Source organism: Megalobrama amblycephala, linkage group LG13 (assembly GCF_018812025.1).
Source record: "Megalobrama amblycephala isolate DHTTF-2021 linkage group LG13, ASM1881202v1, whole genome shotgun sequence".
Classification (NCBI taxonomy): domain Eukaryota; kingdom Metazoa; phylum Chordata; class Actinopteri; order Cypriniformes; family Xenocyprididae; genus Megalobrama; species Megalobrama amblycephala.
The window spans coordinates 4,354,675-4,368,795 of NC_063056.1; the positions used below are offsets into that span (position 1 = coordinate 4,354,675).

The 14,121-nt window shown below is 40.3% G+C and overlaps 1 protein-coding gene across 1 annotated transcript in view; it reads left to right on the forward strand.

Annotated features, from left to right (window-relative positions):
* LOC125243652 (CUB domain-containing protein 1-like) overlaps nucleotides 1-4,956 on the forward strand; it is a 31,772-nt gene extending 26,816 nt beyond the window's left edge. The window contains exon 5 of the mRNA XM_048153438.1: nucleotides 4,937-4,956. Coding sequence (XP_048009395.1) covers nucleotides 4,937-4,956 — 20 coding nt within the window. The remainder of the gene's footprint in view (nucleotides 1-4,936) is intronic.
* The last annotated feature ends 9,165 nt before the right edge of the window (nucleotides 4,957-14,121 follow it).

Below are 14,121 nucleotides of genomic sequence, written 5' to 3' on the forward strand. Positions count from 1 at the left end.
AGATGTTTACTTAGAGTCCACATTTTGAGTCCAAATACAAGTTGTTTGTTGTATTTATAATTTTATTTAAAATAACTGTCATGTTCACACTGCCCGAACAGACATCAACAAACACTGATTGAACATGTTCACTTGGGTGAAAAAAACCCAGACCAATGCCAACAGACGCCGTCAGGAGTAACACTCTGATCCAACAAAACCCAACAGGCGTGTTAGTTGACGTTTGTCTGTGCAGTGTGAGTTGGCCTTTAGACATATAAACAACTTTAAAAACTTGATTTTCACCACAGGGTGTTTTTAAGGGTGTATTCACAATAGGTGCTCTGAACCGTGCCCGAGCGTGTTTGACTCTCAAAGCCCAGTTCGTTTGACTAGTGTGATCGCTCCGTACCTTGCCCCGGCATGGTTTGTTTAGCCGTCCCTGGCCCGGAGGTGGGCCAGAGCACGGTTCAGTAGGGCTCAGGTGCTGTACGCATGCAGTGTGAGCGCTAACCTTGCCGGAGCATGGAACAGCTACTACTTTTGTGTGTGCTACTGTCATCATTATGATGGCAAAAGTCAAGTGTGAGTACACCCTAAGTGATCAACTACTAGCTTTGTTTGTCATAGTTGTTCATGAGTCTCTTGTTTGTCCTGAACAGCTGACTGTTCTTAAAAAAAAAATAAATACACCAGATCCTACACATTCTTTGGTTTTTCAGCATCTTCTGCATTTTTGAACCCTTTCTAACAGGACTTTCATACACAACTATTTTAAAAAGGTGAAAACATTCAATGATGCTCCAGACCGCAACACAACTTCTGTGAAAATTCCAGCACAAATGTCCTACTGTTTTTTGGCTCAATGGTCCTTTGAGAAATTAATTCCCCTCCGAATGTGAATGTCTGTGATTGCTGATGTTGTATTAAAGGATTAGTTCACATTCAAATAAAATTTTCCTGATAATTTACTCACCCCCATGTCATCCAAGATGTTCATGTCTTTCTTTCTTCAGTCGAAAAGAAATTAAAGTTTTTGATGAAAACATTCCAGGATTATTCTCCTTATAGTGGACTTCAATGGCCTCCAAACGGTTGAAGGTCAAAATGACAGTTTCAGTGCAGCTTCAAAGGGCTTTAAACGATACCAGACGAGGAATAAGGGTCTTATCTAGAGAAACCATCAGTCATTTAAAAAAAAATGTAAATGTATATGCTTTATATAAACTGATGATCGCCTTCCAAGTACTTCCGCCAAAACCACACTTTTGTATTCTTCAGAAAGTTTACGCTGCATGTCCTACACCTTCCCTATTCTACTTACAGAACGAACGCAGCGCCAGTTCCATTTTTTCCGTAAGTAGAACAGGGAAGGCGTAGGACATACAACGTAAGCTTTTTTTGAAGAATACGAAAGTACGGTTTTGGCAGAAGCACTTGGAAGGTGATCATTTGTTTATATAAAGCATATACATTTACATATCTTATCGTTCCTCTAGATAAGACCCTTTTTCTTCATCTGGTATCATTTAAAGCCCTTTGAAGCTGCACTGAAACTGTAATTTTGACCTTCAACAGTGAAGTCCATTGAAGTCCACTGTAAGGAGAATAATCCTGGAATGTTTTCATCAAAAACCTTAATTTCTTTTTGACTGAAGAAAGAAGGACATAGATATCTTGGATGACATGGGGGTGAGTAAATTATCAGGAAAATTTTATTTGAAAGTGAACTAATCCTTTAACCTAACGCTTCTCCTCGTGTGTTTTTGACCTACCTGAGCCACCGTTTTCATACCAATCTTTGGCAAGCTTTCATTTTAATAAAAAAAACAACATGTATAAAACAAATAAATCCAGCCAAACTCGTGAAGTTGACAAAGTCAATGATGGATGATGGATGAAGCACTTTTTTGCTAACCCTGTATTATTAATATTTTAAACAAATGCTCAAGGTCTCTTGTATGGGTGTTTTTTTTTTTTTTTTTAAATATACAGAAAGTGATATAACCTATTTTTATTCTACAGCCCTTTTCGGGGTAAATTGGGACAGTGCAATTGGTAAAATGGGAATCCTTCCCCAATTTTTTTATTTATTTTTTTTTAAATAAAGATTTTTTTCAAAACGAAAAAGAATATCTTTATAAATACAGAAGCACTAGCGGATTGTGTTGATGATGTTTCATGTTCAGCTCTGGGTTCCTTTTCTTGTTTGTTTCAGAAAACCCTTTAATTCCATTAGTTTTTGCATATTCAAAAGCTATATTTCGCACATCTCTACGAAAGAAGCTTTAACATTTTTGCCAGTTCTTTTTCAGATGACTCTGGATGTAGTCATGCCTCAGGCAGAAAACCATTTTTGTCACTCAACCGCTCCTTTCACTCTTTTTCAATGGTGGATTTTGAAACATTCCATGCCCTGGGCAAAAAACAAAGTATAGGTTCTTGTCCTGCCTCAACTCTTCCCCTGTACTCATTGAAGCCCTTTCATTCTTTCTTTACTCCACTGATTATACCCTTTCTCTTTTGTTAGGTTGACATGTTTTTTCCATTTTTTCCCCCATCTCTGCCTATAGTCAGGGATGGGCAGTATTTTTGATACATGTATTTCAAATATAAAATAGTATTTTGTAATTTGTTTTTGATAGGGTTGAAGAAATTGGCTTTATTTTTGTAGTTTTAAAGTACTGTAAAATACTTTGTAAAAAGTCTACATGATGACATCATAAAAATCCAACCTCTGACTGGAACCCACTCAGTAGTTTGCTCAGACTTGTTGAGATCAGAACAGAAAATTATAGACATTCCAGCACTTGAATAGTACCACACCCACATGATTTACATTTGACCAATCAAATGTTGATATTCAAATTAAGTACTGGTATTACAACATTTAAAGACCACCCACCATTATCACAATTTTTTTTTTTTAAACAGCACTACACCTAAATGATTATTTGTCCTATTTTTGCTGACTTCATCTGGGTTTTTGATAATAAATTTAAACTTCTGTAACACCCACATTTAGAAAACGCACACTCCCACCTCTGTAATAAACACAGAGATGTTAGTCCTGTTTGAAACGGTACATGAAATCACAGACCTCAAGATAAGAATTGTAACTCAAACATCATTGAGGAAAATAGTCAAAAGAATCAGAATCCCTGCACAAACACAAGGAATTTGTTTTGGTTTTTCATGAGCTCTGAGTACATACATACATACATACATAAATGACACGAATAGGAAGAACATTTAAAAAAGTAAGACTAAGAAAGAAAATTATAATAATAATAATGATCCCATCTAAATAGGGCTTTATTTTGTTTTTATTCTACCTTTTAGAAACTACATGAGATATTTACATGTTTTCCTGAAGAGAAAATAAGTACTCAGACTATCCAATTTAAAAAGTTTACACCCACTGAATGCATATACACAAGGGGTATGTGAACATATGAGTATAACTGTAGTTTGGGTGAATAATAGTGTAACCATCTCTTTACTGTAGTGTTCTCTATCACTAGTAGAGTGAATGTCATGTAAACAGGTATTATTATACTCTAAAATGAAAAGAAAAATTAAGCCACTATATTTGACTTCATCCTGTGCATTGTGATAATTTTCAAGACACTTTTATTGTTATGGATTGATTGTTTCATTATTGATTTACTTTGATTACACATGGCTAAGATCTGCTGTGTCATTATGATAAACCAAAGCAGTTCCAGGTCATGACTCATGGATACAGGATGTGAGAAGCGCGCTTTCTTTCTATTCAGTAGATTTTGAAGAGTCTCAGGCCTCACATGAGTTGTAGCTTCTTTTAGTCAACCTTGCTTTTTTTTTTACTTGTTTGATTAGAGTGGGGAAACTATTGAGCAACAGTCACTGATTCAAACTGCAGCAACAGTGACTGAATTCAGACACTGAGCACAAAGTCACAACAGACATGTTTGGTTATTTTCTAAATGCATTATGACTTTGCTTTAGTTTAATTTCATCCATTTTGAAATATTTTCTTATTATGTCTAATATGTCTGTCACACAACAGAAGAGGGCAGACAGGTAGGTAAAATATAAACAGGTTATTTATTTATTTTTATTTTTTTAAAATATTTTTATTGCTTTTCTTAGATTACAAAACAAAGACAACATGTTATAACAACACAAACTTTGACATAAACTCACATATTCACATACAATTAATCAACATAAAGGAAAACAATATATACACATATTTACACACACAAATACATACACAAGACACCCCCCCCCCCAAAAAATAAAAAAAAATAAATAAATAAATAAAATAGAATTAAGGCCTCCTAATACAATATAAAACAATACTATTCTTAAATATCTTCTAACATCCCATCAGATATATCCCCATTGTTTTGATCTGAATCCTGACTGAAATTTTTTATAGATAGCGTTTTTTTGCAAGAAGGAGCAAAATTGGGCAGACACCACTTTTTCTAGTATTTTAGACATAAATGGAAGATTTGAAATGGGTCTGTAATTTGCTAATACATTTGGATCTAATTGTGGTTTCTTAATGAGAGGCTTAATAACTGCTAGCTTGAACGGTCTTGGGACGTGACCTAGAGATAAAGACGAGTTGATAATATTGAGAAGAGGCTCTTCTGCTACAGGTAACAATTCTTTCAGTAGTTTAGTGGGTATTGGATCTAATAAACATGTTGTTGGTTTAGACGCAGTGATAAGTTTATTTAGCTCTTCCTGTCCTATAGTTGTAAAGCACTGCAACTGTTCTTGAGGGGCGATAATTGAGGCTGAATCATAAAACTCTGTCAAAGGTTGTACATTTACAATTGTATTTCTGATACTTTCGATTTTCTCAGTAAAGCAATTCATAAAGTCATCACTACTAAACTGTAATGAAATGTTTTGTTCTGGTGATGTCACTCTAAACAGTTTGTCTCCATTTGCGTTCTAGATTACGAGTTTCTCTTTTGATAGCATGAGTAGTACTGTTGTACCATGGTACAGTATTTTTCTCTTTAACCTTTTTAAATCTCATCGGTGCAACAGTATCTAATGTACTAGTGAAAATGGTACACATGCTGCTAGTCATTTTCTCGAGATCATTTGCGTGTTTAGGTATGATGAGCAGCTGAGACAGATCAGGCAGTTTATTTGTGAATTTATCTATAGTTGTCGGGAGAATTGTTCTGCCTAGTCGATATCGCGGCACAATTTGACAAATATCATCAGTATGCAGTACGCAAGTTACAAGGTAGTGATCAGTGACATCATCACTTTGCGGTAGAATTTCTATATCGGTTGGATTGATTCCATGTGATATAATTAAATCTAGTGTATGATTAAAACGGTGAGTGGGTCCAGTGACGTTTTGTTTGACCCCAAAGGAGTTTAGTAAATCTGTAAACGCAGCCCCTAACGTATCATTTGTATCGTCTACATGAATGTTAAAATCTCCAACAATCAGCGCTTTATCGACGTTGACCAATAGATCTGAGAGAAAGTCTGCAAACTCTTTTAGGAAATCAGCATAAGGCCCTGGAGGTCTATAAATGGTAGCTAAAGCAAGAGATAGTAGCGACTTTTTACTTATATCTGAGAGTGTAACATTTAGCATAAGAATTTCAAATGAATTAAACCTGTAGTTTGTTTTCTGAGTTAAGATTATCTCTATAGATTGTTGCTACACCACCGCCACGGCCAATCGGACGGCATTTATTTTTGTAACAGTAGCCAGGTGGACAAGACTCATTAAGACCGAAATAATCATTAAGGTTTCAGTAAGGCAAATTACATCAAGACTATTATCTGTGATCATTTCATTTATAATAACCGCCTTAGGTGTCAGTGATCTAATGTTTAGTAGCCCTAGCTTTAGAAATTGTTTTTGTTCAGTAATTTTGCAAATTTCTGGTTTGATCACGATCAGATTTTTTCTAGATCCTTTATTTTTATTGTTAAACCTCACTATTCGGCGAATAGACACAGTTTCTATAGACTGTACTACACTCACACTTCTATCAATTAAGTGGGAAGAACACAGACTGTGATTTGAGGTTTGACTTACTAGTCATACGGTGCGAAGCATCTTGGAGATGTTCTCCGACAGAAGATCGGCTCCGATTCTGCTGGGGTGCAGGCCATCAGCACAGAAGAGCCTAGGACGCTCCCAGAAAAGATTCCAGTTATTTATAAAGAGCACCTTCTGTTCATTACACCAAGACATCAACCATTCATTTAAAGCAAATAATCTACTGAACCCTTCATGTCCTCGTCGGTACGTCAGAAGCGGTCCGGACACGATGATCCTCGTCGCAGGCGATGTGGCTCGTACCGTCTCGATCAGGCTCCTGAAGTCCTGCTTCAGCACCTCCGTCTGCCGCAGCCTGGTGTCGTTCACCCCCCCGTGCAGCACTACAGCTCCGATGGTCTCAGCACCGTTAAGGATCGCGGGAACTTGCGCAGCGACATCGAGAACACGAGCACCAGGAAAACAGTGACTGCGCACCTTACCTTTGGCTGTGGTAGCGTGGACGTGGCGGACGATGGAGTCTCCGATGACCACGGCGTCGCGTTCCGCCTCGCGAAGAGGGGAGAAGCGGTTCCGCGTCGAGACCTCGAAGACCGGGGGCGGCGGAGGAGGAGAGGTCCTGATTTAATTTAATTTTTTTTTCCAATTCTAGCCATTTTGGTAGATCATGAGAAGGAGAGAAAAATACATAATAAATCTTAATTGAAATGCCAGATAATACCATTGGAAATTAGGGCACTGAAGCCCACCTCTATCATAAGGCAGATATAAAAGAGATAGTCTAAGTCTTGGTCTTCTATTATTCCATATGAATTTAGTAACAATCCTCTTCAGTCTAGAAAATAAGTTGCTTGGAGGTGCTAGAGGGATATTCTGAAAAAGATATAAAAGTTTTGGCAATATATTCATTTTTAATATATTTATCCTCTCTAGAAATATTAAATGGCTTTGATACCATATTATTAGTCAGGACCTCAGCTATGGAATTCTTGTATAATAATCCAACCCATTTACAATAATTCTCTCCGAGTCCATAACGTTTCAACACAAACAGAAAATACCATTCGACTCTGTCGAAAGCTTTCTCTGCATCTAGTGATAGCAGAGCAGTATCTATTCTTCTCCTCTGGTCATGCAAAATATTCAGTACTCTTCTAACGTTATGGCATCCTTGTCTATGCAACATAAACCCATTTCAGTCAGGCCACTTTCGTCAAATGTATATTTATTATAATGATAAATGCATACAGTTAGTGTTGGTGGTATGGATCTGTTCTGGGCAAACTCCACACGTCGTCCATGCAGCCCTGCTTGGACAGAGCGGGGAGAGCAGCAAGTCAAACCCTCCTTAGTGTATGGAACAGATCCAGTATCATACATAAATGCATACATACATAATTACAGTCACAATTACATTAGTGTTGTAAACAGCTAAATACACAGGGAAGGATGATAAATAAAATTACTGTATGCAAAAGACAGTCGTAAATAGACAACAGATTAGATTAACCCTCTGGGGTCTGAGGATTTTTGGGGCCCTGGAGAAGTTTTGACATGCCCTGACATTTGTGCTTTTTTCAGTTGTTCATAAACATATAAATGACAAAAGTGTCATTACACTGTATTCAGCACAAACTAGGCTACCATAATATGTGAGGAACATGTATGTACATGTTTGTGTTTTTGAAGGAATAATGTTTATGCGTGGTTATTGAAAAAACAAAAAACTTAAGTCACTGAAATAAAGCCAAAAAATATATATTAAATCTGTGTTCACAAGACTTCTGGGTATTGGAGGTTGTAGACTAGAGTTTTTGCTTCAGAATAATGTAAAAATTATTCTGCCTACTCCTTCATATAAAACAATATATTGATTTAGTTTTTGTAAGACACTTTTTGTCAAGAAACACAGTATGCGTGGAGGCGTGAATCATCATGTACAATGGATGATTCTCACCTGAGAAGACAAAAGAATCACATAATAATGACCTGAAAAGACTTGGACTCACGGACTTCAGACATGGCTCTCTTTTCATACAGATTACATAAACACAGAAGGTTTGTTTTCGATTTGACTTACATGATTTAAAACCTGACATCTCAACGTTTTTTTTAGACAGAAGTCTCATTTTTTTGTGATTAGTATTCACTAAGTTACAGTTCATTTTCTGAGAACTATCAGATTGGACTTCATTCAGAGGGAGACGAGAGATCACGCATCATGTTAGTTTTCTTTATTTTACAAAAAGCACAACATTTTGTTTTTACTCTGAGTGTACACAAATAAAAGAAGATATTCCACAGATTAAAATGGTGTATAGCTCTTAATTGTATGTGCAACATTGACAGAGTATTTTGAGTCTCTTTCACACTGGTAAGAAAAAAACCGCGGTGATCACGCCGGCGTGACCGCCGACCCGAGGGAGTTAAAGAATCCAGACAGGTGGAGTTGGGGATGGAGAAGGGAGTTAAATGCAACGTGCAGCTAAGCAATAGAGAGAGGCAGAATGAATGGGGATTTAAATGAACAGCTGTGATAGGTGTGACAACTGGATTGGTACACGTCTGCCAAAATTTTACACAAAATTTTTGTATCCGAATTTAGTAGACTTATAGGGCGCATATTTCACATTTATTATTAGGTTTTCCTGGTTTAGGCAGCAAAGTAATTAAAGCCTCGCTCATAGAGACAGGCAGCATATTCTTCTCTAAGGCTTCCAATGACATATCTAAAATAAGTCTTATTAGTTTATCTTTAAATTTTTTATACATGTCTATGGGGATGCCATCTGGCCAGGCCCGGCACCACGAGGGGGCAAAAGGGGGCATTGCCCCCTCAGATCTGATTTGTGCCCCCTCAGTTTAATTTTTGTATTCATGGTTACAAACAAAATGTTTACTATATTTGTATAATAAATAACGTTTTTCTTTTGTCAACTGTCTGCGTTCTTATTTATCGGGGTGGGTGAGAACAAAACACGTGTGAAAAATACACAGCCTGTAAAATTTAAAGGGGCTTGGTTTTATTCGACCGTTTCCGCCGCGCACATATCATTCAGTTATGATATCAGCTAATCAGTTTCAGCTAAAATGTGAAAAGCCCTAATCATCAATATTCGACAATGGACATAAGAAGGTATATGCAGCGTATTTCAGACGTGAAGGAGGACACTAAAAGTGGGATTGAGAGTAAGCGTGACGAAGATGACAGCCATCAAAATGAAGCTGCATTTTTTGATGAGCGCCGACAATCAGAGCCAACACCCAGCACGAGTGTTGGCCTGAACAGCCAGGCCCAAACCCCGTCTCAAGCCCAACCCCCTCCCCTGCTCCCCGATGACCTCGGAACAGAGAGCCCGGTCCAGGTCTGCCTGCAGTCGTACCCAGGTTGTGTGTTCAATGGCAGAAAACGTTCATTCTGCAGTAGTTGGTTTAAAGGAAGGGAATGGCTGGAATATTCACGTTCCTCCGATTCAGTCTTCTGTTTTCCATGTAGAAAGTTCAGTTCGGGAGCTAATGCTGACAGGGCCTTCATGCTAAGTGGCTACTCTAACTGGAGACATGCAATGGATTCTTCAAAGGGATTTTCCAGGCATGCGTCTGTAAAAGAGCACTTAAAATGCATGGCGATGTGGAAGGAAAAGGAATCACGCAGCGCTGCAGGAACAGAGGTTTCAACTCTTGTTTATTCGAGACAACTAGAAAGAAATGGCAAGTATTTCTCTGCAATTGTTGATATAATTGAGTTTCTTGTTTCAAACACGCTTCCTCTGAGGGGTTCGTTGGATGCTTTTGACACAATGGGAGAGGGGGGCAGTGGCCTTTTTTTGTCCATGATGGATTATCCTCTACGAAAAGATAAAGAACTTGCTGAAGTGTATAGCACTATACCTTCCAATGCCAGATACACATCGCATGACATTCAAAATGAAATTATTGGACTTATGAGTGAACTTTTAACTGAGGAAATTGTGAAAGATGTAGGAGATTCATGGTACACGTTAAAAGTAGATGGGACCCAAGATGCCAAAGGCTGTGAAAACATTTACATCGTCATTCGTTACCTAAACGAAAAAAACGAAGTTCTCGAGCGGCTGTTGTGTGTGGCAACAACTGAACAATTTGACGCATTGTCGTTAACTAATCGCGTCTTAACAGAGGTAACAGGTGCTGGTCTGAGCACTGAAAAAATTCTTAGTCAGTGCTATGATGGGGCGAGCGTGATGTCGGGAAAGAAAGGGGGGATGCAAAAGATTCTACAGGATAAACTAAACAGAGAAGTGCCATACATTCACTGTTTTAACCATCAGCTGCATTTGGTGGTGGTGCGCGCAATGTCATCGGAGAATGCACTGGAGGATTTTTTTAATGTGTGTGACAACCTGTATAAATTTGTGAAGAAACCAACAGTGGCTGCCCAATACGATGGCGAAATGTTGAAAAGACTTCTCGATCAAAGGTGGACAGGCCACCTGGCAACAGGGTCTGTCATTGTAAGATGCTATGACAACATTTTGAATTTTTTGTCTGACATAGGCCTGCGACGCGCAAGCAGAGCGTACAGCACTGACATAAAGCTGGAAGCTGCAGGTCTGGTGAAGTCGGTATCTGAAGCGGATTTCAAGTTCATTGCTTTGATGGTACACAAGATCCTCCTTCTCTTAGACCCCGCTAACAAGATACTTCAGGCCAAAGAAACCGATCTGTACACTGGCCTAAAACTTGTGCATAGTGTGTGCGAGTGCATCAAGAATCTTAGGTGTGACAGTGAGTTTGATGCATTGTGGGCACAATGCAATGGTGGGCAAGCGAATTCTTCCAAACGGCGAAAATACATCACTAAGGGTCTGGAGCAGTTTGTAGTAGAAAGTAACGTTGGACAGAGTGACGAAGCAGATGAAACAGAATGCAAAAGACTTTTCTTCAGTACTTTGGATACTGTCATCGGAGAAATGTCAGCACGTTTCAGTGAGCGTAACAGTCAGTTAGTCAAAGCACTGTGTTCTCTCGACCCTGGAAGCAATGACTTTCTGGACAGTTCAACAGTTAAACCACTTTTGGACCTGACCAAAACCGAAACTGTGGATGCTGAATTCACTGTCGCTCGACAGTTTATACGGACTGAAATCACTCTTTCTAACAGGGATAAATGGACCACTCTGGATGTACTGCAAAGTTTTTCTGGGGTTCTATCTGCAATGCCAACGGTTTACAATGCGCTTAGACTCGGAATAACTTTTGGGGCATCCACTGCCACCTGTGAAAACTCATTTTCCATCCTCACTAATGTGTTCACTCAGCACAGACGGAGCATGTCACACCAGAGGAAAGCGCAACTCATCCAACTTGCATTTGAACGTGATCTAACTGCAAAATTCAAAGAAAAAGAATGGCATGACAGGTTACTGAGAAGATTCAGTGTCAAAACAAGGAGACTGCAGCTCTTCTAAAAAGTAAGACATGATCTATCATTATCATTATGCTGTTTAAACTTTGCTAGTCAGTTTTCTGGTTAACTGTGCAGTTGCATATGGAGTGGTTTAGGAAGCGCTGCATTTAAAAATCTGTCGTACCAACGCGAGTCAGTGTGTATTGTTGGTGTAAAGTTAAGCCCCCTTAACAATTTCACATGCCCCCTCAGTCATTTCAACCTGCCGCCGGGCCTGCATCTGGCCCCGCTGCTTTCCCTGCTTTTATCATTTATCACTTCTACTACTTCTTGCAAACTTACATCAGAACCTTGTAAACATTCTGAACTATATAAATGCATATAATAAGACCTGAATGATTCATTAATTTGCTGTGGGTCAACAAAACTACTACCATCAGTATTTTTAATATAAGCAATAGCTATCTTAGCTTGTCTACTTTTTATCTGCCATGCAAACACCTTTCCTGTCTTCTCTCCTTGATCATTTGTTTCAATTTCAGTAATTTCATCACCATTTTATTTGCTCACAGTGTGTTATACTTGGATCGAAGCAGCAAACGTTGCTTATGCAGATCTTTACTCACAGAATCATTCTGATAAATCTCACTCTTCAGCTTCTTAATCTTCATCTCTAATGCTATCAACTCTTGCTTGCTTTTTGAACTACAAAAACTAATGATCTGTCCCTGTAGAAAAGCTTTAAATGCCTCCCATCGAACCCCAGCAGAGGTTTTGGGTAAATTTGTTTCAAAATATATATCAATTTGTTTACCTAAATAATCAACAAACTCTGGGTCCCCCAACCATCCGAGTTGAAACCACCATTTTGGAGGGTCCCTAGACAATTTTGTATCTGTATATATTAATGACACTGCTGCATGGACAGAACTTACAATACTATGATATTGACAATCTATGATCTTAGAAAGCAATTCAGCTGTAATTTTCCACTTCTTCTGGGCTATTTAGTGTCACAGTACAGTCTCCATGCATAAGCAACAGTCGAGCTGGGAAAATGATTCTGTGTCGACTAATTCCCTTGTCACGTAATTTTTGATGAACTGCATCGTAACTTCTCTGCTTTCTGTGAACCTCAGCAGATAATGCCGAGTTCAGACTGCACGATTTTAGCCCCGATTCTGGCTCGCCGACAGGTTTTGAGAAATCGCTGACAAATGCCCGAAATCACAGGCAAATCGGTGCTCGTTCACGCGAGTGATAATCACGCAGTGTGAATGAGCAAAGACGCGATCTGAGAGAATCACCGACGAGTCGCCGACGCCCGTGAGATATTTGGCATGCTAAATATCTGGACCTGTCGGCGATTCAAAATCCTGCAGTGTGAAAAGTGTTCTGACTGAAAACTACATCGGCGATGACGATGTGAAAACACACTCATACAACGACGTTCTCTTCCACTAACACACACTAACTCTGCGCACTTACTTCCAACATTTGCTCAGTGAGAGAGAGAGAGAGAGAGAGAGAGAAAGAGAGAGTAAATTACAGAGAACTGACAATGGAGCTGAACAAACACAGCTTCCCATTCAGTCAGTCACGTTCGACGTTACGTCGATACTGACGTAATGGGGTCTCGCTAGGGAGCCCAATCACCTCCAAGGATACAAAACAAGCCAATGGGAATTGGCCTGTGAGATTTACATGCCGGGCCCCTCCCCCGGCATCCGGGTATAAATAGGGCCGGCATACTCACCTTCATTCATACTTTTGCTTCGGAGCCGATCAGATCGATCGTCCTTCACTTCAAGAAAAAGGAAAGAAAGAGTGAATTTCTCTAAAAGAGAGCAACAGCAATTATAATTGCTACAGGTTTCTCCTGCAAACAGCTATTTTTATTGCTATTGTTCGCTCATTCCGGTGGCCTGCTCGAGTCTCTCTCTAGCTGGTGGGAAGGCACGTTCAGCGGTGGGGGTGACGACGCGCTGCCCACAGGACGGTGCTACGCCCATCCCTGGGTGCTTCGGCTGGTGAGGTTTTCTGAAAGAGCAAGCACGGGCGATCAGCGTCTTTTTCAAGATGTCTTTTCGTCCGTGTGTTTCTGGATTCGGTCGTTTCCTGACCTCCTCTGACGGCCACGACCACTGTCTCACGTGTCTGGGTAGACCGCACGCTGAGTCAGCGCTCGTGGATGGTACATGCCCTCACTGCGAGGGCATGTCCATGTTGGTGTTGAGGTCGCGACTCTCCTTCTTTAACACAGAAGCGAGGGTCCCCTCTGCCACTACCCCAGCGCCGGCAGCTGTAGCGGCCGCCGGTCCGGTTAGTGCTCTGGGAGATCTGAGGATCACGGTGGGAGCCACTTCGTCGGGTCCGTCCCCACGAACCTCCCACTCCTCCACAACACCATGTGCCATCGAGCTGCCGCCTGCTGTCGCGGGGCCCTCCTCGGGGGTGCCCCACGTCACTTTCGGCGCTCCGGAGGAGGATCGGATGTCGATCGAAGCATCGGGGAGTGGGCTGAACGGTTCAGGGAGCGACGACGACTCTGAGCTCCCGCCCTCCGGGGTGGCTGCTCAGTCGGAGGCGGACTCTGAACTAACAGCCATGCTTGCCCGGGCCGCCGCGGGCATCGGTCTCGAGTGGAACCCTCCACCGTGTCCCGAGCGCTCGCGGTTGGATGACTGGTTTCTGGGGTCGGGGCGCGGCTCCCAGCCGC